Below are 27380 nucleotides of genomic sequence, written 5' to 3' on the forward strand. Positions count from 1 at the left end.
AACTGTGATGTTTACTGTGAGGTTTAGCAAAACTGGCCACCAGAGCCCATCATGCAGAGTCGATGGGAATGGGACCCAGGTTTTGTCTGATAACCAAGGTGTGACAGTGCTACAGGCATAGATAACCACACCACAGCCTTGACCAAAAAACATCCAAGGGTACTAGCCCAAAGGCCTGAGTATTTGGGGACTGCTAGCCTCAGAAGGGGCCTAGTCCAGGCCAGGCTGCTGGACTCCTCAGCAGAGTCAAAAGGGCTTTTGGAGCATCCCACTGTAGTCTTTTCATCCCTTCAGAGCCAAGGAAGAAACCAGGTGATAGATATCAAGGACAGCTTCAATGCAAGACCAGACACCATCAGTCAGTCACATCATGAGGCAATTGACACAGAGTCTACAGAGACATTCATTTGCCCCCTGGAACCCTTTTAATCACAGCTCTGAAGACTGTTTAATGACAGGGATGTTTCTTTACGCTGTCTTTCCTAGGAATTAATTCTAGCAGCTTCATTATAAAGAATAAATAACAAAGGCATCATGGCAAAGGACTCCTTGGAAGTCCAGAGGGACAAACTCTTCCAACCTTGGTGATACTGTGATACTGTGATACTTTATAAACAATATGGTTATGACATAGGTAGGGCTTTTGCCCTATGTGAGAGCTCATCCTGTCAGCTGTGGTCAGGGGAGGAAACGTGAGATAGCAGCAGAAAGCATTCCCTCAGTGCCTGAGAAGCTCTGCTCCCATTCCCACCCACCTGATCTAGTGTGAGGTGTCCTTGCCCATGGCATTGGGGTTGGAACTAAATGATCCTTGAGGTCCTTTCCAGCCCTGACAATTCTGTGATTCTCTAATACTTGCAAGGAATTAAAAAAAGAACAAAAGGCTGATGTGGTTCTGGAGTACACAGCCCTTCCAGCTCTGTGCAGGTAAGAGAGACACAGGAGGTCCATAAAGGGATGCCTAGGTAGAAAAAGAACCACAACAAACCAACCCACCCCACTTCACCTCCTTCCTCCCTAACTCTGCAGAACCACTGCATTCTCCACGTGGCTCCAGGGAAGTCTACTGCAGGAGTTAAAATGGAGTACTCCTCAGTCAAGCCCAGACAGCTTCTAATCCTGACATGTTTAGATTCAAACCTTCCTATGGCAGACAGCTCCAGGAGCAGGAGACAGAAGGTGCTTTGCTTGAAAAACCAGCATCAAAAGCCCTCATCACAATACAGTTTTCACTCTAGTTTTCTGCTGGTAGGAAACCAAAAGCAAGTGTTTAGTATTCCACTTAGGGTAAGGATTCAGCAGAGATACCGTTGGTGAAGTGAGAAAAGAACACAGTGTGTAAGTGTTCAGATGTTAAACTCTGTGCAAGGGCAAAAAAAAAATCACAGAGCAGAGTTTAAACAAATCTCAACATGCCTTTCATGCCCAGAAATGTGATTCCCCTTACAAATGCCTTAGGCATCAACATCATAACCCTTCCTCTTCTGTTCAGGCTCCTCCTGTTTCAGTCTAGTGTCTTACACAGGATGGAAAAAAAAAAACATCACCAACAAAGCAAAACAACACAACCAAATGAAAGAAAAAGGGGAAAAAAACCAACAAAAACCAAAACAAAACCCCCCCAAACCAATCAACCAAACCCCACAAACAAAACATGACCAAAAAAACCAACCCAGCTATTTTAAATCTTTTTTTCAATCTCTTAACACAGCAAAATCACCTTTCAGAATGTTGTGAAAGTTCTGTAACAAGGGCAAACAAGTCCTGGGATCCACTTAGTGAGGTCTCAAAAGCATTCTTGCAATTAGACAGAAAGGAAGGAAGATACTCGTTGTTTCTCTGAAAGCAGACCTAAAACGCTGTGGTAGTAGGGATGAATGGAATGGTTTGCAGCCACTTTTGGGCATTCTTGTGTTAAAAACCATTATGAACTATGAATCAGTCACTATGGATACCATTGGCAGTTTCCTGAGGAAGAAAGACACACACACACAAGTGATTTTGTGATTTGCCATTGTTACAAAGGAACACAAAGAATATGGTGCCTGATTTCTCCTCCTGGTGCCAGACCTCTCCTCCTGCAGATTGCTCACAGTTTCTGATACTGCAGACTGATGTGTCCAGTTCTGGAACCCTCAATTCAAGAGAGATGTTGAGGTGCTGCAAGGTCTCCAGAGAAGGGCAACAAAGCTGGTGAGAGGCCTGGAACACAAACCCTATGAGGAGAGGCTGAGGGAACTGGGAGTGTGCAGCCTGGAAAAGAGGAGGCTCCGGGCAGAGCTCATTGCTGTCTACAACTGCCTGAAGGGAGGCTGTAGCCAGGTGGGGTTGGGCTCTTCTGCCAGGCAAGCAGCAACAGAAGAAGGGGACAGAGTCTCATGTTGTGCCAGGAGAGGTCTAGGCTGGATGTTAGGAGCAAGTTCTTCACAGAGAGAGTGATTGGCATTGGAATGGGCTGCTCAGGGAGGTGGTGGAGGCACCGTCCCTGGAGGTGTTCAAGAAAAGACTGGATGAGGCACTTAGTGCCATGGTCTGGTTGACTGGACAGGGCTGGGTGCTAGGTTGGAGTGGATGATGTTGGAGGTCTCTTCCAACCCGGCTGATTCCGTGATCTTGTTCTTCTAATACTCAAATGCAGCTCAAACTCTTCAATGTGCTCAAACTTCACCAGAATAAATGTGCTTGCAGTTTAGACAGAGTATGAAACTCATTGTAAGGCCTAAAAGAATGCTAGGTAATCAAATCCTTAATCATAAAATCATAGAATCAACCAGGTTGGAAGACACCTCCAAGATCATCCAGTCCAACCTATCACCCAGGCCTCGCCAGTCAACCAGACCATGGCACTAAGTGCCTCAACCATCCTAACATGCAGCCTATACTTCTCCTGGCACAACTTGAGGCTGTGTCCCCTTGTCCTATTGCTGGTTGCTTGCCTTTCAGGTAATTGTAGACAGCAATGAGCTCTGCCCTGAGCCTCTTCTTCTCCAGGCTGCGCACCCCCAGCTCCCTCAGCCTCTCCTCACAGGGCTGTGCTCCAGGCCCCTCACCAGCTTCCTTGCCCTTCTCTGGGCACCCTTGCCCCTTCCAGCACCTCAACATCTCTCTTGAATGGAGAAGCCCAGAACTGGACACAGTACTCAAGGTGTGGCCTGACCAGTGCTGAGTACAGGGGCAGAATAACCTCCCTTGTCCTGCTGGCCACTCTGTTCCTGAGCCAGGCCAGGATGCCATTGGCTCTCTTGGCCACCTGGGCACACTGCTGCCTCATGTTCAGTCTACTATCTACCAGTACCCCTAGGTCCCTTTCTTCCCGGCTGCTCTCCAGCCACTCTGTCCCCAGAGAAGACAAACTAAATTCACGAGTTGGTCAAAACACTCACAAGGACTCCTGGTAACGAAACTGAGCATCTTCACAACCACAAGCTTCACAAGAAGACTGCACTCTGCCAGCACATTACACTTTGTTACTTTCCCCATCTGTCCCAATCAATTCCACCAGAGGACAGTCAGAAATAGGACAACGGCAGCAAGCTTTGGTTAGTTGATCTTCACTTCAACACTGCAAATGCATTCTGAATTTACCAGCGAATACAGCCATGGAGCAGCACTTATCTAACTGAACTCACCTTTGCTTTCAGCTCAGCACAAAGCTGCTGCTGCTTTTGCCTGGTGTGGGCCAGCAGCACTTCTGCCTCCTGGGCAGCAGAGGCTTCGGCAGCAGTCGCCACTGCCCGCAGCAGAAAGGCCTCCCTGGCCTGAGCCCAGCCCAGCGCCATGGCTCTGCGCCGGCTCCTGGCAAAGCGGCAACGATCCCAGGCCTTCTCATGAGCAACCTGGAGGCAGAGAGCATGTCAGAAAAGTTTCAAGCCTAGGGATGAATTAAAGACTTCTAGACATTTTGGTAAACCTTGAATGTAATGAATTTCACAGTATCACAGTATCACCAAGGTTGGAAGAGACCTCACAGATCATCAAGTCCAACCCTTTACCACAGAGCTCAAGGCTAGACCATGGCACCAAGTGCCATGTCCAGTCCTGCCTTGAACAGCCCCAGGGACGGCGACTCCACCACCTCCCCGGGCAGCCCATTCCAGTGTCCAATGACTCTCTCAGTGAAGAACTTTCTCCTCACCTCCAGCCTAAATCTCCCCTGGCGCAGCCTGAGGCTGTGTCCTCTCCTTCTGGTGCTGGCCACCTGAGAGAAGAGAGCAACCTCCTCCTGGCCACAACCACCCTTCAGGTAGTTGTAGACAGCAATAAGGTCACCCCTGAGCCTCCTCTCCAGGCTAACCAATCCCAGCTCCCTCAGCCTCTCCTCGTAGGGCTGTGCTCAAGGCCTCTCCCCAGCCTCGTCGCCCTTCTCTGGACACGCTCAAGCATCTCAATGTCCCTCCTAAACTGAGGGGCCCAGAACTGAACACAGCACTCAAGGTGTGGTCTAACCAGTGCAGAGTACAGGGGCAGAATGACCTCCCTGCTCCTGCTGACCACACCATTCCTGATGCAGGCCAGGATGCCACTGGCTCTCTTGGCCACCTGGGCACACTGCTGGCTCATGTTCAGGCGGGTATCAATCAGCACCCCCAGATCCCTCTCTGTCTGTCTGCTCTCCAGCCACTCCGACCCCAGCCTGTATCTCTGCATGGGGTTGTTGTGGCCAAAGTGCAGCACCCTGCACTTGGAGCTATTGAACCCCATCCCATTGGACTCTGCCCATCTGTGCAGGCGGTCAAGGTCCCGCTGCAGAGCCCTTCTGCCCTCCAACCCAGCCACATCTGCCCCCAGCTTAGTGTCATCTGCAAACTTGCTGATGACTGACTCCATGCCCTCATCCAGGTCATCTATGAAGATATTAAAGAGGATGAGGCCCAGCACTGATCCCTGAGGGACACCACTAGTGACAGCTGCCAGCTGGATGTGGCACCATTCACCACCACTCTCTGGGTCCGGCCCTCCAGCCAGTTCCTAACCCAGCACAGAGTGTTGCCATCCAAGCCATGGGCTGACAGCTTAGCCAGCAGTTTGCTGTGGGGGACAGCATTTCATTGCTATATCTGAGGGGAAACCTCATCGCTGTCTACAGCTACCTGAAATGACTTTGTGGAGAGCTTGGTGCTGGTCTCTTCTCACAGGTAATTAGTGACAGAACAAGAGGGAATGGCCTCAAGCCGTGACTGGGTAGGTTTAGGCTAGACATTAGGAAACATTTTTTTCCCAGTAAGAGTGGTCAGGCACTGGAATGGGCTGCCCAGGGAGGTGGTGGAGTCACCAACCCTGGATGTGTTTAGAAGTCATTTGGCTGTGGTGCTTTAGGGATATGGTTTAGGGTGCACCTTGTAGAGTAGGGATATTGGTTCAACTTGGTGATCCTGAGGGTCTTTTCTAACATTCCATCCAATATGCCTATAGAATCCACAATTTAGGGCCCAAAAGTATCCTGCCAGGTGCCAGGTATGCTGCCAGCTGCTTGGGTTGATCAGCTGTGGCATCACTCCAGCCTTTCTCTGTACCACAAGGCACTTCAGTAGCCTGATGTCCCACTGCTCTCTTCTGAACTGTGCTTCTGCAGCAGGAAAAAATGCAGTGCAGTGGTTCCTTCCCAGCCTACAGCACACCAAGTGCAAGGGGGGTCCTTCTAATGCATCTGCAGAGGTATCCAGCACTTCTTAGATAAGGCTAAGTGATGCTCCATAAAGAGAGCACTAAAGCAGTTGAACAGGTGCTGTACAGATGACAATTAGCTTCATTTCTCCTTTCCTAACAGGACATTTGGAAATCAATTCCTATCTTGGAAAGCAGCCTGCTGCCAACACCTCGCAAAAATGGCATTTAATCTTAAATATATCTTTTTGGCCTCCTTCAGTGACATTCTGGAGGACATTCAAGACTTCAACAGTAGTAGTAACAGGTAAGGCTGCATAGACTGAAGGAGTTAAGTCATGGATTGGTCTTATAGACCACAAAAGCCCAACTTACAGGGATGAAGGAGATCCTGGTGATAACCATCTGATCCCAAGTGTCAAAGATACCATTCCTGATGCTAATTTGCAGGCTTGGGCAGAGGACTAGGGAGATGCTGACTCATCTGGTGCCTAGCTCACAAGTAGTCCTTATCAGCTCATAGCTGGATGAAGATCAAGCTTTCCCACTACCTCTGGAGCCTCTATTAGGTCAAATGCACACAGGCCATCATGTCAGATCACACTGCTATTGTTGCTGCCACAAACCCAGCTAGACCTAAAAGCTAAGCCACATGCAAGCAAGAAACAGAGCGGGGAGTTTGCGCTTCTGAGCGTAGTCCTCTCTGAGGAGCTGCTGCTGGATCAAGCACTGTGCCTGTCCACTAATTCAGTCTTCTCCAGAGAGGAGAAGGTACAGAAGGCTCCAAGTTTAAGATTCTCATGTAGCACAAACATTTTAAGAATAGATCTTAATGCTGTTTTAACATTTCTGTATCTGTCACCCTAAGACAGGCACTAAGAGACAACTCAATGCCAAATTGCCTTGAGTCCTGTGTCCAGTTCTGGGCCCCTCAATTCAAGACAGGTGTTGAGGTGCTAGTAGGTGTCCAGAGAAGGGCAACAAAGCTGGTGAAGGGCCTGGAACACAAATCCTATGAGGAGAGGCTGAGGGAGCTGGGGTTGTTTAGCCTGGAGAAGAGGAGGCTCAGGGGTCACCTCATTGCTGTCTACAACTACCTGAAGGGAGGCTGTAGCCAGGTGGGGTTGGTCTCTTCTCCCAGGCAACCAGCAACAGAACAAGGGGACACAGTCTCAAGTTGTGCCAGGGGAGGTCTAGGCTGGATGTGAGGAGGAAGTTGTTGGCAGAGAGAGTGATTGGCATTGGAATGGGCTGCCCAGGGAGGTGGTGGAGTCTCTGTCCCTTGAGGTGTTCAAGCAAAGCCTGGATGAGGCACTTAGTGCCATGGTCTGGTTGACTGGATGGGGCTGGGTGGTGGCTTGGACTGGATGATCTTGGAGGTCTCTTCCAACCTGGTTGATTCTATGACTCTAAGACAGGCTCTAAGAGACAATTCAATGCCAAATGATGAATTTTTAAGTTCAGAAATCTGAAATCTTCAATGACTCTCCCAAGAATTAAGAATGTCTATGTTTAAAATACAGCTCTGCCATACAAAGCAGAGAGTTATTTAGCCCACTTCTCACAGGCAAAATTCTGAAATCCCCTGAAGTTCATTTCTGGTAAAACTATGCTAATGATCAGTACCACTTGGCTGTCACTCCTCCTTTGCACTAGGAACTCCTCGAACACACCAGCAAGTAGATGGTCTAAAAATACATGCAAGGATTAAAAAAAGCCTCCTGCTTTACTTATGACATCCTGAAGTGTTCTGGCCTTAAAATGGGTTTCTCTATTAGCTGCTCTATGCTCATTCACTGCGGAGTGTGAGAGGAATCAGCAATCAACGTGAAAGGCGTTAGGCATATAAAAATAACCTCTCCCTGAGAGCAGGAGATAACTTCCCTCTTCCTGCTAGAGATGTGCCACAGAGCAATTAAAATAACTGTTCCTAGACAGGGAGACAGTGCTGTAGATCCTCATAAAAAACAAACACCAGAAGCAGCAGAGCATGGCAGAACAATAAAGCTATACAGCAGAAGCGATGCCAACCCATTAAGGTGGTGAGTTTGGCAGCAAGAGCACGTGGAGCTGTAAAATCCCCACAGGGCTCAGTCTGAAGAAGAGACAAATTTTCAGGTTCATCTGTTTTGGAGATGGGGACACCCTTTTCATCATTGTGCAGAATCAAAGCTATGGCTAAGGCACAAAGCAGCCCTCAGCTTTGAGAAGCATTCCTTAATGCAAACCGTCATAGAATCATAGAATCAACCAGGTTGGAAGAGACCTCCAAGCTCATCCAGTCCAACCTAGCACCCAGCCCTAGACAATCAACTAGACCATGGCACTAAGTGCCTCATCCAGGCTTTGCTTCAACACCTCCAGGAACGGCCACTCCACCACGAGGTCCACCCTGAGCCTCCTCTTCTGCAGGCTGCACACCCCCAGCTCCCTCAGCCTCTCCTCATAGGGTTTGTGCTCCAGGCCCCTCACCAGCCTTGTCACCCTTCTCTGGACACCTTCCAGCACCTCAACATCTCTCTTGAATTGAGGGGCCCAGAACTGGACACAGCACTCAAGGTGTGGCCTGACCAGTGCTGAGTACAGGGGAAGAATAACCTCCCTTGTCCTGCTGGCCACACTGCTCCTGATGCAGGCCAGGATGTCACTGGCTCTCTTGGCCACCTGGGTACACTGTTGGCTCATCTTCAGCCTACTATCAACCAGTACCCCCAGCTCCCTTTCTTCCTGGCTGCTCTCCAGCCACTCTGTCCCCAGCCTGTAGCACTGCTTGGGGTCGTTGTGGCCCAAGTGCAGAAATGGTCTGGTTTAAAGGGACACTGACCAGGTCACGCCGAGATTTGTGAGGAAGGTGCCGCTGCAGCGCATCCAGGTACAAAGTCCTCCTCCTTGAGAGATCACTTGGATACTGACTGATGACAGTCTGAAAAATCCACTGGTCCTCTTCCTTCCAGTCAATGTTCCTGCAGAAATGCAAACCAAACAGCACCAGTAGAACACATGTGAGAAGGATTTCTACAGGCCCGACCTTTAGGTGGGCTCACAACCCTGCCCCTGTAAACTGCAGGTTGAAGCAGAGCTGAGCAATCATACATAGAATCACAGAACCATAGAATGTGTCTGGGGCTCCTGAGATCATCAGGTTCAACTCCCCTGCCAAAGCAGGATCACCTAAGGCAGGCCAAACAGGAACACATCCAGGTTGGCTTTCAATGTCTCCAGAGAAGGAGATTCCATAACCACTCTGGGCAACCTGCTTCAGTGCTCCATCACCCACACAGTTTTTCTTCATATTGAGGTGGAACTTCTGTGTTCTAGCTTATATCCATTATTCTTTGTCCTATGACTGGGTGCCACTGAAGAGACCCTCTCCCCTTCCCTCTTGACATCCACCCCTCAGATATCTGTAGACAGGAGAGGCTGAGGGACCTGGAGTTGCTTAGTCTGGAGAAGACTGAGAGGGGATTTGATAAATATTTATAAGTACTTGAGGGCTGCCAGGAGGCAGGGGACAGGCTCTGCTCACTGCTCCCTGGGACAGGACAAGGAGCAATGGGTGTAAATTGCAGCAAAAGAGGTTCCGCCTCAACACAAGGGGGAACTTCTTTCCTGTAAGGGTCCCAGAGCACTGGCACAGGCTGCCCAGAGAGGCTGTGGAGTCTCCTTCTCTGGAGCCTTTCAAGGCCTGTCTGGATGTGTGTGTGATCTGTTAGATAGTATTGTCCTCCTCTGGCAGGAGGGTTGGACTCAGTCTCCTTGGGTCCCTTCCAATCCCTAACATCCTGTGATCCCCTCTCAGCCTTCTCTTCCCCAGGATAAACAATCCCAGTTCTTTCATTCTTTATAGGAGAGACATTCAAGCTCCTTAATCATCCTTGTAACTCAGCCTACTGAATGCTCTCCAGTAGATCTCTGTCTCTCTTGAACTGGGGAGCCCAAAACCAGACACAGTATTCCAGTTTTGGTCTCACCAGGGCAACACAGAAGGGGAGGTGACTTCCCCAGACCTGCTGGACATCCTTTTACTAATGGATCCCAAGATACCATTGGTCATCTTGGCCACAAGGGCACATTGCTGCCCCACAGATAATTTTGATTAACTTTAATTAAACAAAGCAGACTCCTACTGCTTTTCTAACATGATCATTTCTCGTGCAAACACTCGAGTGAATGGTTCCTTTCCTGAGCTGCCTTTTTATGGGGAAGTGAAATTGACTTTCCCAGACCTGTGACATGAATCCAGTCACACCACACAGAAAACACAATGCACAAAGGAAGGAGATGATCAGTCTCTGCCACTGAGCACAAGTGAGCACGACATGATGCAAAGTGATGACACCTAGGTGTAGCTACAGAAGGAACCAGCTTACAGAGCAAGTCTGATACTCCTACCCTCATCAGCAAAGCCCAAGATTGAGAATTTGCCAAAGCAGTAGGTGCAGCAATCAGCAGCATCCACTCATTTCAGAAATCTGAGTAGCAAGAAGAAACATAAACCCAAAGCAGAGCATCACAGGTTTGGATTTAGTAGATTAGATTTTGCCCTCAATCTAACCCTGGGCCTTGGAGGGATTAATGCCAGGCTTTTGTTATCAGCGTTAAGGCACATACAGCAGCACTGAGTCAACCCAAAAGGTTAGGCAAAAGTGACTAAAAGCTTAGGAAAAATTAAAGCAAGGTACTCACATGACTCTGCCCCTTTTCCCCCTGCCTCCCCTTTCCCCCCACAGCTGCTCTGAGACTTCCTGAACCAGCAGCCCTCTCATCTTTCTGAAGACAGCTACTGATGAGAGGTTCCTTCCTCCCCACTTCAATTCTTCATCCTCTGACTTTTGTGGGGGAAAATAAAAGAAAAAACAAACAAATAATAATAATAAAAAAGATTCTTCTCCTACCCTAATTATTTTCAGCACAGAATCATCATTCCAGGATCAGAACGGTGGCTATTGAATGAGAGCCAAGGCTGAGGAAACACTGCAGCTACTATTCCCTAGCCATGAGCACCTTGTTTCTCACACTCTCTGTGCCCTGCTGCTGTATTCTGTTTTTCTTTGAATGAGTGTTAGGAGTTACTCTTGTCTCTTGTGCAAACAGCACCATAATAAAGATGGACAGATAAGGAGAAACTGCCTCCTACCTCCTTTGATATGCCTCCAGTAACACCATGGTGGTTGTCAGTGCTACATCCCCCCACCACAAACAAACCGACCAGCCTCAAACCAAAACAACAAAGCAGAGTTCTGCAGTAATGATGTTTGTGTTGTACACAGAGAGTCCAGTCATGGAAGGGGTTTCTGTGGGAAATAGGAAGCACTAACTCTTAGCTGGCCTTCTCTGGTGGTGCTTTTGAGCAGCTTTTCTGTTTATCAGTAGAACAAAGCGATGTGAAAAACTATCTTTGAAAAACCCTGAGGTGTCCTTAAGACAGAGATCACACACCACCACTTTGGTCTTTCCAAGCAACCTGCATGTTGGCAGCTCTAGAATACATCACAAAACACAGCCAGCAATAAACAGAACTCAACAGCAAGCCCAAACCCTGAGCAGGCAGCTCACGGTTCACCCTCCCGGGGTGGTGAGCAGGGTGTATAATGCCTTATCACTCCATCACACCTTAGCTTGCCTCCCCAGACTTCAAACGTCACTGCATGAGGGATGTGTTAGGGCACAACACTGCAAGCTCCTACACAGGAGCTCCTCATCCTGGAGCAGATACAGATTTAAGACTAGCAGCACTATACTAATAACACTGTCTTGGAGACTCATTAGTTGGCTGAAATTAATAAAGCTGAGGAAAGAGATTGCTTCCCTCTGCAAGTTACACAAGATAGATAGATAACTTTCCTTCCCATTAACTGTGTGAAACCCCTGACAAACCATTTCTAGGACCCAGCTCAGTGCTGTTAGAGTCAGCCACCATGAAAAGAAATGGAGGTGGCTTTGAAAGGAGGGAGAGAAAAGATTGAGCTCCTGCAAAAAGAGTTTACCTGCAGCTACTGACAGCTACCAAGGAAATGCTGCAGCCAGCATAAGAAGTGAAATTACACCAGCAAAGGCAGAATGGCAATGGAAATGCTTCCTTACAGGTGACTGCTTACATCTCCCAAGCCAGACAGGGAATATGGATGCCTGAGCTAAGTGTTTTTCATAAGCTAAGTCTAAAGAAGAAATAGTGCCCTGGAGAGTGAAATAGGGCTCAGGAATCCTTCACAGAGGGAACTGCTGCAGCAGTATCTTACAGCCTTCGAGCTGCAGTGCTCCAAGAGCAGACACAGTTCTCCAAAGACAAGAATTTACTGCCTCTAAGAAAAATCTTGTGCAGCCGACCCTCAGAAATTAATGTTTTAAACTCTTCATTTTTCTCCAGAGGGAGCTTTTCTGTGAGATCAGTTCATTTATTAATTTTAGAATCTCCCTGCCATAGATTGATGCTCTGAGATATAGGCTTCCTGAAGAATATCTTTAACGAACCAATTAATTATTCTTCGGTAGGATCTAAATCTCTTTCACTGCAACTGTTCCTACTCATGCTGAACTGAGGAGGAAAATGCTCTTTTGTTATTTTCTCTTTAAGACAGCACCTGGCATTCTTGTCTTTTCAGCCCAAATATTGTATTTGTCTGTTAAGAGAGACTTCACTCAGAGAGTAACCATCGTAAGGAGTGCAGGAATTGGATTTTGAACTACCACTACTACTTGTAATTTAGAATCATAGAGTCAGTCAGAGTTGGAAGGGACCACAAAGATCAGCCAGTTCCAACCCCTCTGCCATGGGTTGGAACTTAGATCAGGATGGTCACAGCCTCATCCAGCCTGGCCTTAAACACCTCCAGGGATGGGGCCTCAACCACCTCCCTGGGCAACCCATTCCAGCCTCTCACCACTCTCATGCTCAACAACTTCCTCCTCATAGCCAGCCTGAACCTACCCAGCTCCAGCTTTGCTCCATTCCCCTTAGTCCTGTCACTCCGTGAGAGCCTAAAAAGTCCCTCCCCAGCTTTTTTGCAGGCCCCCTTCAGATACTGGAAGGCCACAAGAAGGTCACCTGGGAGCCTCCTCTTCTCCAGACTGCACAGCCTCAACTCTTTCAGTCTGTCCTCATAGCAGAGCTGCTGCAGCCCTCTGAGCATCCTCGTGGCCCTTCTCTGGACATGCTGATGCTGCTTGAAAACTTTATTTTGGTGACAGCAATGAGACAATTCTTTTTCCTAACAGTCTATCTTGGATATTCCTGGCCATACAGGCTTGTGAAGAAATGCAGGTGTCTGTCTCAAGCAGAATAAGGTAGAGCCTGGTCAGGAAATGCCATGCCATGAACCTGAGAGCAGGGAAAGCTGCAGATCCTGCAGTCTTAAGGCCAGCCTGGTGATCTCTGCCTCCCATATCTGACCCTTTCCCCTGACATGTCTGTTCCTCTACAGCCAGCTAGCAAGGAATCTCTGCACACCTGGGGAACAAGATGGAGAAATTAAGGTCTGTGGAAGACACACTGAGGAGCGATGAGCTATAGCTAAAGCTACAAGTAGTTTACTGTAAGCCGAGACAAACTGCCTGCCAATGCCTTGGCTTGTCAGCTGTGCCAAAATTCGTCAGCTGTGCTGAGATTTTGTCAGCTGTTCACAGACAAACAGCCCAAAAGAAAAAAGGCAGCATGATTCAGGCCAGTGTATTCATAGCCATTAAATGCAAGGAGAATTTGAAGCTAGCCTGCCTGCCTGCCTGCCTGCGCTCAAGATGTGCCTCGCTTCAACGGCTGTGACATTCCAGAAAGGAAGAGCTAATCTCAAATGAGTTTGAGCAGTGCCAACACATTTACAGGAATATTTGGGCTGATACCAGGCTTATTCAGAGTCAAGACATCGACAACCTTTCAGAAGGCTGAAGGCACGACCCAAATCTGAAGCGGAGTGTTTGCTTTCCTCCCGTGGATCATCCTGCCCGAAAACAGAACGATCTTTATTTTGTGTCAGAACTGGAACACAGCAATTGTCTTGTACTCCACAGCCCTGAGGCAGCTGCTGCCTTTGAAACAGATTCACCCTGCAGCCATCTCTGGCTTCACACAAGCTAAGGAATACAAACAACTGGGAAGGGACGGTCCCTTTCTCCACCCTGCAATTCCCCACAGACCCTCTGCAACAGCGATGGATACCCCTAGTGGAACCTGCAGCCGCACAGACTGCCGCAATGCCACCAAGTGTGATGGTTTGGGTGTTACCCCCACACAGGCACTTTGGAAACCACCCAGACGAGACTCAGCAGCTCTGGCAATTGAATGAGGCTTTCTATTTGCAGCTTAGCACAATGTACAAGCAGCTATTTACAGTCTATACAGCTATATACAGAAACACACAAGTTAAAAGGTAACGCAGCAGCACAACAGCCCTCCCAGAAACCTGAGTCCCCAGGAGGGGCTCTCAAGCACCCTTCCACCTTCCTCCCACCCCTCTCCCTTACCCTATATCTTGCCTTATGTTTAAGGTAGTATGGAGGGTCAGCCAGGGGGGTTAGGATGCGGGTCAATTAGCGTCACGGACAGCAGGTTAGGTTAGAGAGAGAAGTTCAGCCCAAAGCCCAGACATTGACTCTCTTATCTATGTTTGTGTTCTTGTTCTTACACATCTCAGCAAGCCTCTAAGTGAAGTAGACATCATCATTGTTTCCTTTTCACAGCATGTAATCTAACTCTTCTCACCAGAACATTCCAGCTAGCTTCAAACTAGCACACTCAGTGAGCTGTTAACCTCCCTGACTGTTAATTATCTCAGTCACCATTTGTTGCAGCAGAAACATCCCGGGAAGAGGCTTTAAAAGAGGAACTGAGTTTTCTGGACTTAACCCTAATACCCCATTCATCTGAAAGGCTGCTGCAGAGGATCCAAGGCTGAACACGCCACACTCCATTCATCCTTCAGTTGACTAAATAATTCAGAACTCCTTGGAAACCATGGAGGAAGGGGAAAAAAAAGTAGTCATGGTGCTTAGAGAATCACCAGCTATGACAAACACATCCATTCCAAATCCACAGTTCCTGGCATAATTCAGGGCTTGGGTATTTCTCAAACACACATTTGTCTTGCAGCAGCAGCAGCAGCAGCAGCAAAAGAAGTTCATTTAGATTATAAAACATGCTTGAAAAAAAACAAACCACCAAACCACAAGTGTCTCAAAATCCTTCCTTTCCAAAAGCAATAAACTGTAATGAATGCTTCAGAAGGGCTGGAAAGGACACCCAAAAATGTAGCAGATGACTACTTTATTCTGATTTTTATTTTGGAAGTTCTCTGCACACTTTGCCAGTCTGAGCAGTTCAACAACGAGGTGTGGAACACCAGAAGGCTGCTATCAACTTCAGGTCTCTTTCCTGTACATTCAAGCATGTGACAGGAGAGGAAGAATGACAGAGACTCCTCAAAGTGACTAAGTTCTGTTATGGTATCCTTCTAGTGAGCAAATCACAGAAGTGAGAAAACAACATATTGCAGGAGAATGTTTGGTATCTTTGGGCACAGAGCAGTGAGGATAATTGCAAAGGCTTCACTCATCAGGAGAGTGGATACAGACCAAGGTCACAAACCTGCCACTCAATTCTTGACAGGATTGCCGGATCAAAGTTAATTTGATGAATTATAGAACACTTAAACCACAAGGCAAACCCATAATAACATATTTGCATGCAAATTAGCCCAAAATAAGTGTAAGAAGGGACAGAGAGTGTGGTGGTGTCCTTCGTAAAACCCAGATTTTGGAAGTAAACAACACTACAAGAGCAAAGCCTTGCTTTTCTTCATGGAAAAGACATTTTATCATTGCTGTGCATAAAACCACAGAAACAACACAGAGCAACACATTAAAGATTTGGAGACTGGAAGGCAAACAAGCAAAGGACAGAGACCTAGCTTTAAATAAGACCATAGCTGGTGGTTCATTTATGATTTCATACATCCCTAGCTAGCAACATTGGCAGGCACTGGTGTAAACTGGTTCAATTAGGGAGCTGGGATTGTTTAGCCTGGAGAAGAGGAGGCTCAGGGGTGACCTTATTGCTGTCTACAACTACCTGAGGGGTGGTTGTGGCCAGCACCAGAATGAGAGGACACAGCCTCAGGCTGCACCAGGGGAGATTTAGGCTCGAGGTGAGGAGAAAGTTCTTCACTGAGAGAGTCATTGGACACTGGAATGGGCTGCCCGGGGAGGTGGTGGAGTCGCCATTCCTGGAGCTGTTCAAGGCAGGATTGGACGTGGCACTTGGTGCCATGGTCTAGCCCTGAGCTCTGTGGTAAAGGGTTGGACTTGATGATCTGTGAGGTCTCTTCCAACCCTGATGATACTGTGATAATTGTCCTTCACAACCTCCCCTCACATCCCATCAGCAGATCACTGATGGCCACCACCACCAGGCACTTCCTTCAGCTAGATGCATTTCCTTCTTTCCCACCTAGATACCAGAACTCCATTCCTTCAAAGGATCACTGCCTGTTTTCACACCCACAACTGGCTTTCTTTTCCCTTACAGATATGGTAGTTCATCTTTCAGTCTGGCTGGCACTTAATTACCAGCGCAGAATTAGCTAGCTCAAGTATTCAATTCAAACCTGGTGTGTGATCAATGGAAACACCACAGTAGATTTTCCAACCATTTTCATACACATGCTGTGTGGATCAAGGGATTGAGGCTCGTGAATTTTCTCCCAAATTGTGTTGATAATGAACTTCAGCCCAATTTTAATTAAAACCACTAGAAAAACTTTGTGCATATTTAATGATTTAGCATTCGTCAGAGATTTTCCTCATAGAGGTTCTTAAAACTTCTTCCACGAGAGCAACTGTAACTAAATATCAGAGAGCAAAAGGAAATGCTGTAAATTTGCCACCTGTTGTTTAACAAATGTTACAAATATGTGAAAGATCAGAACAGTTTTATTAAATATTCTGTTCTTACAGCCAGATCTTACATTAATCATGCATGGGTGTCAGGTAACAGAAGAGCCACCTACAGAATGTCTGTGCACTAAGTACTAAGTAGAATCATAGAATCAACCAGGTTGGAAGAGACCTCCAAGATCATCCAGTCCAACCTAGCCCCAGCCCTAACCAATCAACTACACGCTTCAACACCTCCAGGGATGGTGACTCCACCACCTCCCTGGGCAGCCCATTCCAATGCCAATCACTCTCTCTGGGAAGAACTTCCTCCTAACATCCAGCCTATAGTTCCCCCAGCACAATTTGGGACTGTGTCCCCTTTTTCTGTTGCTGACTGCCTGGCAGAAGAGACCAACCTCCACCTGGCTACAATCTCCCTATTATAACACCTCACTTCGTATGAGATCCAACACCTTCCACTTGTTTCAGCATCCCCAAAATGATTCAGCAGCAGTGGCAGGAGATTTAAGAGCATTGCTGTTGGAGCATACAAAGAACGAGGGAGGTTTAGAGGCAGCATGTGACTGTTTTACCAAAGAAACATCAGGACTTTCTTGCTCTCTCTAGTTTCTTCTGCCCAGACTTCAAACAATTCCACTGACCCTCTGTAAAAGGTTAACCCTCCTGAGGGAGTGGTCTTGACCCTGACCCTACATCCTATTTACTCCCTGGGGGTGGGTCTGAATCTTACTCCAGGTGTAGTGTTTTGCCTGCTCTCACTCCCTGTCTGGCCCCCTGTAAATACAGAGGAACTTCCTGTTTAATCTTCTCTTGCCCTGACTCCCTGCCTTCCACCATCACCTTCCTGGTCCTGCTGCTCTTTGTTTTACCATGTGGCCATCAGTCCACAAGGCAGACAAAACCATTGCCATCAATCTGGTTATATATATATATAGTATCTTGATTTCTCTTCCAGGTTGGAAGAGACTTACAAGCTCATCCTGTCCAACCTAGCACCCAGCCCTAGCCAGTCAACTAGACCATGGCACTAAGTGCCTCATCCAGGCTTTGCTTCAACACCTCCAGGGATGGTGACTCCACCACCTCCTTGGGCAGCCCATTCCAATGCCAATCACTCTCTCTGGGAAGAACTTCCTCCTAACATCCAGCCTATACTTCCCCCGGCACAACTTGAGACTATATCCCCTTGTTCTATTGTTAGTTGCCTGGGAGAAGAGACCAACCCCACCTGGCTACAACTAATTTGAGTGTGTTGTACCTTCTCCTCTCTACATCTAATTCCTTTTCTTTAAAAAAAAAGGGGAAAGAGGGAAAGGCATCCTATAAATTGTTATTGGTTCTATTACCTATATTTGAGTCATTGGGAAATTTAAACTAATGAGACTGAGAACAGGAGGGTGTCTCAGTTCTAAAGCCTATGCAGACTGAGAACAGGAGGGTGTCTCAGTTCTAAAGCCTATGCAGACTGAGAATAGGAGGGTGTCTCAGGGTGTCTCAGTTCTAAAGCCTATGCAGACTGAGAATAGGAGGGTGTCTCAGTTCTAAAGCCTGATGCAAACTGAGAATAGGAGGGTGTCTCAGTTCTAAAGCCTATGCAGACTGAGAATGGGAGGGTGTCTCAGTTCTAAAGCCTGATGCAGACTGAGAATGGGAGGGTGTCTCAGTTCTAAAGCCTATGCAGACTGAGAATGGGAGGGTGTCTCAGTTCTAAAGCCTGATGCCCTTCTAAGCCAGAGGAATATCAGTAGATGGCAAAAAGAAGTCAAGGCTTGCCCAGTATCTGCAGCTCAGTATCTTCAGAATCAAGGTAGCCTCAGTAGAATCATAGAAAGGTTTGGGTTGGAAGAGACCTTAAAAGTAATCTAGTTCCCACCCCCTGCCATAGGCAGGGACACCTTCCACTAGACCAGGTTGCTCAAGGTGCCATCCAACCTGGCTTTGACCATAGCAAAGCTAAGCTTTATTCTGTAGCTATGCAGGTATGCTACACCTCTTGATCATTATGAGTATTTAAGATCTTTCTGGTTTATATATTTAAGGGGTTCATGATTTTTAATATAATTTCCTATAACATTTGAGTTAGCAGAAAAAAAAATCTTCTCCTTTTGGTTATTCTGAATCCAAGCTACACATACCTCATACATTGCTTTAAGACAATTATTCCCATCCTTGGAGGTGTTTAAGGCCAGGCTGGATGAGGCTCTGGCCAGCCTGATCTAGGGTAGGGTATCCCTGAGCATGGCAAGGGGAGTTGGAATTAGATGATCCTTGTGTCCCCTTCCAACGCTGTCTGATTCTATGATTACTGCAGCGATGCAAACCTTGTGAAAAAATGTGGCCTGTTTATCTGCTTTAGAGATAAAACATCCTAGCTCTCTCTCAGAAAGACTGCACCTTCCTAGCATACATCTGAGGGTAATTAACTTATAGGAATAATCATTTCTGCTCATACAAGGGCACATGAAGAGAATATTTGATGCACACCAGTCTTAGTGCTTTAATCCCCGGAACATTTCACTGATTATATCAGATGAGAGCTCTGGAAGGGACTGCCTCAGTTCTCCTGGGCTGTCTAACCCCAAAGAGTCAGGCAGAGTTCTCAGCTCTCATAACCCAGAACCAATTTCTCATGCCAAAGGCAACTGCAGCACCTACAAGTTACAGAACACACCATAGCTGTGTATTTCACACCCAGCAAAAGAAATCCCAAGCCAGACATCAGTTACCTATGTAAAACTTCCAACTGCTGATCAATCTCCTGGAGCTTAGACCAGAAGCTGCTTGCAAGCTTTCGGTATTCACTGATAAGGAAGGTCTTCAGATCAGGGTAGGGGCATTCCAAAGACTGAAGTGCTGAAGGAACTTCAAGGAAAACTCCACTTATCTCTTCACAACAGTGTGCTAATGCCTGCGATGAAAAAATGCGCTCAGACTACCCTGCATTGTATTTTCTCTCTCAAAACACTTGCTAATGAAGCTTACAAAGCTTGCTTACATTTGTTTTACAGTCCTCTAGCTCTCTTTCCAAAGCCAGGCTTTCATGGGTAAGGAATTCCAAGACTGCTTTCTGTTGCTGCTTCACAAATTGGATCTATTTGATGAAACAGATTACAGTTACTTCTTTGGTTTCTAAAGAAGAGCTTTCATGCTGAAACAAGACAAGAGCCTGATTTCCAGTCCTGCATAGGCAAGTAGAGAGGTTACTGGAAGCTCTGGATGTCAGCTACACTCTCCAAGCATTACATGAAAATCAAATGCTAAACACACTGAGATAATGAATTGCCAAAGCAAAGTTAAAATACCAACCTGCTGTAACATCTCAGCTGGATTGATCTTAGCTTTCAGACCAGACAGCATTTCAGACAGCCTGGATTTCAAATGCTCTCTCAGCTGCCAGATAGGAGCTACAGTATCTCTTCGAAATGCATCCTGCTCCTTTGATAAATGATGCTCTGGATCCCAAAAGCAAACACAGAATCATAGAATGTCAGGGGCTGGAAGGGACCTCAAAAGCTCATCTAGCCCAACCCCCCTGCCAGAGCAGGATCTCTTATACCAGATCACACAGGAATGTGTCTAGGCAGGTCTTGAATATCTCCACAACCCCCTTGGGCAGCCTGTTCCAGTGTTCTCTCATCCTCCTAGGGAAAAAAATCGTCCTCATGTTTGAAGAAACTTCCTGTGCCTCAGCATCCACCCATTGCCCCTTGTCCTGTCACTGGGCATCACCCAGCAGAGCCTGGCTCCAGCCTCCTGTCACTCACCCTGCACATCTTTATAAATATTAATAAGGTCACCTCTCATTCTCCTCTTCTCCAAGCTGAGAAGCCCCAGCTCCCATATTATCTCCTTATAAGAGAGATGTTCCAACCCCTTCATCATCTTTGTGGCTCTGTGCTGAACTCTCTCAAGGAGTTTTATGCCCCTCTTGAACTGGGGGGCCCAAAACTGGACACAGTACTTCAGATGAGGCCTCACCAGGGCAGAGTAGAGGGGCAGGAAAATCTCTCTTGACCTTCTAGCCACAGCCCTTCTAATACACCCCAGAAAGCACTGGCCATCTTGGCCACCAGAGCACATTGCTGGCTCATGGTCAACCTCCCATCAGCTAGAACCCCCAGATCCTTTTCCTATTCACTGCCTCCCAACCTATACTGATACCTGAGGTTGTTCTTTCCCAGGTGCAAGACAGAAAGCTTTCTCAAACACACAAAATATCTTGTCCTTTCCAATCTACACCTGCCAAGACAGGGATTTTAAACCTCAAATAATCAAGATAATTTGGACTATAATAAATTCATATAAAATTAACACAAAATTCTTACCCAAGTCTCTCATATCCACAAAGAAATTGTGCTTATGGTTTTCTTCTTCAAGAAATGTCTTTATTTCTGCTTCTGCTTTTCGCCTGGAAGGTATGAAAGAGTTGTACAGATGCTTTAATTTCTTATTCATTAAGTTTGCAAGAATGATTAGCCTCAAATGGTCTAATAAAGTAAATGTGCCTGGGAAGGCATGAAGTGCAGGACATAGACCTGAAGGTGTCTACAACTATCTGAAGGGAGCCTGTAGCCAGGTGGGGGTTGGTCTCTTCTCCCAGACAACCAGCAATAGAACAAGGGGACACAGTCTCAAGTTGTGCCAGGGGAGATACAGGCTGGATGTTAGGAGGAAGTTCTTCCCAGAGAGAGTGATTGGCATTGGAATGGGCTGCTCAGGGAGGTGAAGTTGCCATCTCTGGAGGTGTTCAAGAGAAGCCTGGATGAGGCACTTAGTGCCATGGTCTAGTTGACTGGCTAGGGCTGGGTGCTAGGTTGGAGTGGATGATCTTGGAGGTCTCTTCCAACCTGGTTGGTTCTATGATAGGTGCTGCTCTCCTCTGAGCAAAAAGTGCTCTTGTGGATCTGCTGTACATACAATACACAAGCCAACAGAACAGTATCAAAGCTCCCTGTTGGGTGTACTCAATATGCATACCCAGAGACAGGCTCTGTAGTGTCTGAAAAAAGTGTCTAAAAACCTCTGCTGCCCTCACAAATACATGAGATCACCACAGAAAGGTGCATACAGAACATAGATTCATAGAATCAACCAGGTTGGAAGAGACCTCCAAGATCATCCAATCCAAGCCACCACACAGCCCCATCCAGTCAACCAGACCATGGCACTAAGTGCCTCATCCAGGCTTCTCTTGAACACCTGCAGGGACGGTGACTCCACCACCTCCCTGGGCAGCCCATTCCAATGCCAATCACTCTCTCTGCCAACAACTTCCTCCTAGACCTCCCCGGGCACAACTTGAGACTGTGTCCCCTTGTTCTATTGCTGGTTGCCTGGCAGAAGAGACAAACCCCACCTGGCTACAACCTCCATTCAGGTAGTTGTAGACAGCAATGAGGTCACCCCTGAGCCTCCTCTTCTGCAGGCTGCATAACCCCAGCTCCCTCAGCCTCTCCTCATAGGGTTTGTGTTCCAGGCCTTTCACCAGCTTCATCACCCTTCTCTGGACATGTTCCAGCACCTCAACATCTCTCTTGAATTGAGGGCCCCAGAACTCCACTCTGCTCTCCCCTCCTTTTGTGTACTCTCTTTGTGACTCTTTTCAATGCAGGTCACGACTCTCATACCCTGCACAAAAAAAAATCCACTATCTTCAGTTCAGGTATTTTAATCTTTCCCTCTTAATGCCCCTTGAATCAAGGGTCTCACACCGGAGTCTGGCCACTGAAGGCTTTCTCTTACAATGGCTAATTAAGATTCCTCAGCTCTTACCTGCTCTCACTCAGTCTTTTATGCTCTTGCCACCACACTTGCTGGTGCTGTTTCAGCAGCAATTGCTCTTTGTTCATTTTTGAAACTCGTTTTGTTTTTTTAAGCTGCAAAGGGAGGGGAAAAATAAAGCTTGTAAGTGTTTTGAATCTGTTCAACAGCTTTATCAATTGCCTTCATGTGGAAGCTTTTAGCTACAGAACAGTGAACCCAAAAGCTTTATTCAAAACTGTTATTTCTTCATAAGAAAAACAGGTTCATATCTAGCCAGTTTTCATGGAAAAAAAAATCCATTCCAAATCCCAATTAAATGAGAAAAAAAAATGCAGTCCATGTTCTTCTTCCTCTTTTTCTCTTTTTCTTTCCCATCCCTATTTCCCAGGAGGTGAAAGGGGAAAGATGAGCATGAGGGGGAAAAAAAAATACACCTCCTTACAGGTGGGAAGATGAAAGAGTGAGAAAGTCTCTCCACCAGGAAAAAGAAGTTCAAAAATTGATTACTAAAAAAGAGTGCTTTTTCAAAATCTATCCAATTAAAGAGGCTCTGAAACTGTCTGAGGGCTTCACAAAAACATTGCTTCCAACCACAGATGAAATAGAAATACTTGCTTTTGAGACAGATGGAGTTCCTGCTTGAACTAGAGGAAAAGCAGTCAGGGAAAGGCTGGTGAAGCAGTAGCCAGATGACTCTGGCCAAGCAACACTGGAGGAAAAAAGATCAGAAGACAACTGGCTGCCAGAATCCCCTGAGATAAGTCAATTCTCTCTCATTCTCCAGCCACAACTGTGTTCTGGCCGCTCAGTGGATACTCAGGGCAAAGCAGCATTTCAATTTAGAATTGGCTACTTTCCTGCTTCTTCTCTTTTTGCTGCCTTCTCCCACAACACCTGCCCCAGCTGGCTCCTAGTGACAAGCCCTCTTCTGACTCGAGGGGCTCCCACATTCACATGAAGCCCTCTTCACTCCTCCTCCCCATACCTCCTGCAGATATATTATTCTGCTGCAGGATGGTAGGGAGACAAGAAAGGGCAGAAAAAACCCCAATAAATCTTGTCCTAGTTTATTATAGGGAGAAAGAAGTAAAAAAAAAAAAAATCTCACTCCAGGTCTAGCTTAGGAAAGAACCTTCTGAGTCACAGAGTCCAATGGGATGGGGTTCAATAGCTCCAAGTACAGGGTGCTGCACTTTGGCCACAACAACCCCATGCAGAGATACAGGCTGGGGTCGGAGTGGCTGGAGAGCAGCCAGACAGAGAGGGATCTGGGGGTGCTGATTGATACCTGCCTGAACATGAGCCAGCAGTGTGCCCAGGTGGCCAAGAGAGCCAGTGGCATCCTGGCCTGCATCAGGAATGGTGTGGCCAGCAGGAGCAGGGAGGTCATTCTGCCCCTGTACTCTGCACTGGTTAGACCTCACCTTGAGTACTGTGTTCAGTTCTGGGCCCCCCAGTTTAGGAGGGACACTGAGATGCTTGAGCGTGTCCAGAGAAGGGCAACGAGGCTGGGGAGAGGCCTTGAGCACAGCCCTACGAGGAGAGGCTGAGGGAGCTGGGATTGGTTAGCCTGGAGAAGAGGAGGCTCAGGGGTGACCTCATTGCTGTCTACAACTACCTGAGGGGTGGTTGTGGCCAGGAGGAGGTTGCTCTCTTCTCTCAGGTGGCCAGCACCAGAACGAGAGGACACAGCCTCAGGCTGCGCCAGGGGAGATTTAGGCTGGAGGTGAGGAGAAAGTTCTTCACTGAGAGAGTCATTGGGCACTGGAATGGGCTGCCCGGGGAGGTGGTGGAGTCGCCGTCCCTGGAGCTGTTCAAGGCAGGATTGGACGTGGCACTTGGTGCCATGGTCTAGCCTTGAGCTCTGTGGTAAAGGGTTGGACTTGATGATCTGTGAGGTCTCTTCCAACCCTGATGACACTGTGATACTGTGTGAAGGGCTGGTTCTCCACTTGGCTCAGGTGGAAGCAATCTGAAACACTCAGCCACCTTTCCTGCCTGCCACCAGCTGGACTGTTTGGAATAGTAATATTAAATGTAGTGATTCCATAGAATTGTCTGAATGTTATACACTGGAGCATAAGCCATGGACAAGCAAGAGTGCAGGAGCTCAGAGGTGCTGAGTTAAGATAAAATGGAAGGTTGGAAGGACCCCTCCTAATTTTGGTTTAAGGAAGTCATTCCTTAAAGTTTAAGAGGGACAGGGATCTGCTGGAGAGGGTCCAATGGAGGGCTACAAGGATGATTAAGGGACTGAAGCACTGCCTTGTGAAGAGAGGCTGAGGGACCTGGGGCTTTTTAGTCTGGAGAAGAGAAGACTGAGAGGAGATTTAATAAATGTTTATAAATATCTGAGGACTCCAGGTCAGGAGAAGGGGGACAGGCTCTGTTCACTGCTCCCTGTGATAGGACAAGGAGCAATGGATGTAAGCTGCAGCACAGGAGGTTCCACCTCAAGGCAAGAGAGAACTTCTTTACTGTAAGGATCACAGAGCACTGAAACAGTTTCCCAGAGCCTGTTGTGGAGTCTTCTTCTCTGGAGATTTTGAAGACCTGTCTGAATGTGTTCCTCTCTGACCTGAGCTAGATTGTATGGTCCTGTTCTGGCAGGGGAGTTGGACTCGATGATCAACCTGGTCCCTTCCGACCCCTGACATCCTGTGACCTTAGAGAATGGTGTAACAAAGAGAAACAAATGCAAGGCTGCAGCCTGTGGTTTTCACCTATCTCTGCTGACTTAGATTGCTCAGACACAATGTACATGTGCTTGAGAGAATATGATGAACGTCTACACTAATTAGTATGCAATTTCTAAAGCAAGTAAATGTAACCAATTATAGTTTAATACAATTTGTAGCCTTCTGATGAATGGTATAAAAACACATGTTTGGAATGCAAGAAACTGATTGGAATTTGCTTGCATTAAGCATTGCCCTCTCTCTTCTGATGCCCATGGCATTCAGCCCATGGCACTGCACCAAACCACACCTTACCCACTCCATGCTCACATGCAGAAGGACACAAAAGCAAACCCCTCCAAACATGTTGTCTGCACCCTCCACAGCCAGGCATGTGCTACTAGCAGCCTGCTCCAAGGAGAGCTCTACAGGTACTGTTTGCAGCACTAACACACAGTAAGAATCCCATCACTTCTCAAACCACAGCTCATCCTTCACCCACCACCAAAGCTAAAGTCTGACTTTAAAACAGAACACCTGAAATACTGAAGCTAGAAATGCTTACACCTCTCAAACGAAGCTGAGGTTAAGGTGCCTGGTTGACTACAGCTGGTTTCTAGACAGTCACATAAAGAGGAAACACAACTAGAAGGTAGTGAACCCACTGTGGCTTTACAGCAGCCCTGCTTTAGTGGTGTCACCTAGGTAAGAAGCTGCAACAGAGGCTATGGAGAGAACAGTGAATGAGAAACAAGGGGTTGATAGGAAGGCCTACGTGTGACTGTACCATGAGAGCTCTTGGAAACACCTGGTTTATGCATTCCATCAGCACTTTACAATGCTTTTGAATCAAAGATAATGTATCCTTATCTTTACTGCTTACATATCTTCATGTTTTAAAAGTTACTTATTGCTTCCCCTTACCATGAGGTGCTTAAAAGCAAACTTAGCAAACAAAGTGCTATATTTAAAGTCATTTGAAATTACACCTATCTTTAAATTCATTCTAAAGCTGAAATGATTTGAGATTATTTTAACAGCAGTGACATTTATGTATAGCTGCTGCAATATTAGCTTCTTTTTTTTTTCCCTGTAGGTGTTGCATTTCCCTTTCTTGAGCAGTCAACAGCTGATTCATCACTTGCTGCTCTGGCTCTGCCTCAGTGCGGGAACAACCCAGCACTCAGAACATGGACAGCCTGAATCAGCAACAAAGGGAATAGGTGGGCACAGAGTCTATTCTGTGGAGCTTTCAGCAGATCTGTTTTACTACCTACTCAGCTGGAAAACACTTGAAAAGGTGAAATACCAAGAGATGATGACAAATTAGTTTAAAGCTTGAATGAATCCAGTAGAATTTTGTACTGCCACTCTGAGAAAACAGCTGTCAGAGCTTTTACTATACTATACTTACCTGCATTAAAGAGAGCAATGCTCTACAGGAAGTAGGTATTTTTGCTTTCATTCACTGTCACCCTTTTCTATCTTAAATACAAAAAGAAGTTTCACAAGCAACCCCTTGTTTTGCTGCAAGGCTTCAGGATAGGAGAGGGAGCTAATAAATTAGGCTTCTACATATTCCACGTACTGAGATTTAAGGAATAGCATCAGAACAAAGTAGTATATGATGACCTTGCTAACTAACAGAGCTCACTTCATTGCTGTCATTCAAAGACTTTCTAAATGTGTTTTAGACATGAATTTAAAGGGATTTGGGGGTTGTTAGAATCACACAAAACGTTAAGGGTTAGAGGAAATCTCCCCTGGCAAAGCAGGATCACCCAGGGCAGAACTCCATCCTAATCTCACGTTTGTCCAGCATCTCTGCCATCCTGTCTGAATGAACACTCTGAATTATGCTTTATACACACTGAAGACATCATCGGATCAGGTCTCCCAGCTATCCACACAAGAACACTGCAGGCACTACATTTAGCATGTTTTCCACACACTTCAGTGCAGCCTTTCATTCCAAAGGCCATCCTGCCCAGAGGAATGACCAAGGATAAGAGAGACAATAAATGGGCAGACTAACACAGGCTAAGCACACAAACTGTGTTACCCTTATGCTGGAGTGGCAGTTTCCTGAACAAGCATTCAGGTAACACACCTGCTGCAGAGGACTGTTTCAAATCTGTCATCCGCCCCTTGTTCTTTTGTCTCTCAGCCTAAATGAGCTGTTGCAGATGAATGTGAATCAGTGTTAGTTTCACACTTCTCCCTGTGAAGATGATGCTGTTTTTTTATCCATCTAGCACTCATCACTGAAGGAGCTGTACACCAAAAGCAGCTCACAGGCATTTACCACTCCATAGCATAGACTGCTGATCCAGAAGCACTATCTCCACACAACTGAGAACACCCAAAGCCAGCAACACACGTTCCAGAGAGGCTGGAGTCTTCCTGTGGGATCAATGCACACCTAGCTAGTTTGTGGATGACACAAAC

At 46.9% G+C, this 27380-nt stretch overlaps 1 protein-coding gene across 5 annotated transcripts in view; it reads right to left on the bottom strand.

The window, feature by feature from the left end:
• The window catches only part of CCDC148 (coiled-coil domain containing 148), a 97214-nt gene that overhangs the window by 35641 nt on the left and 34193 nt on the right, over positions 1-27380 (bottom strand). For 4 of the 5 annotated variants that reach the window (XM_064155275.1, XM_064155258.1, XM_064155267.1 and 1 more), the window contains 7 exons: positions 22264-22367; positions 20817-20899; positions 19798-19943; positions 19487-19582; positions 19218-19399; positions 8429-8567; positions 3630-3836 (listed from right to left, as the gene is read on the bottom strand). In XM_064155275.1, the coding sequence (XP_064011345.1) occupies positions 3630-3836; positions 8429-8567; positions 19218-19399; positions 19487-19582; positions 19798-19943; positions 20817-20899; positions 22264-22367 (957 nt within the window). The remainder of the gene's footprint in view (positions 1-3629; positions 3837-8428; positions 8568-19217; positions 19400-19486; positions 19583-19797; positions 19944-20816; positions 20900-22263; positions 22368-27380) is intronic. The other variant, XM_064155293.1, reaches the window with a different exon arrangement.

Source organism: Pogoniulus pusillus, chromosome 2 (genome assembly GCF_015220805.1).
Source record: "Pogoniulus pusillus isolate bPogPus1 chromosome 2, bPogPus1.pri, whole genome shotgun sequence".
Taxonomy (NCBI): domain Eukaryota; kingdom Metazoa; phylum Chordata; class Aves; order Piciformes; family Lybiidae; genus Pogoniulus; species Pogoniulus pusillus.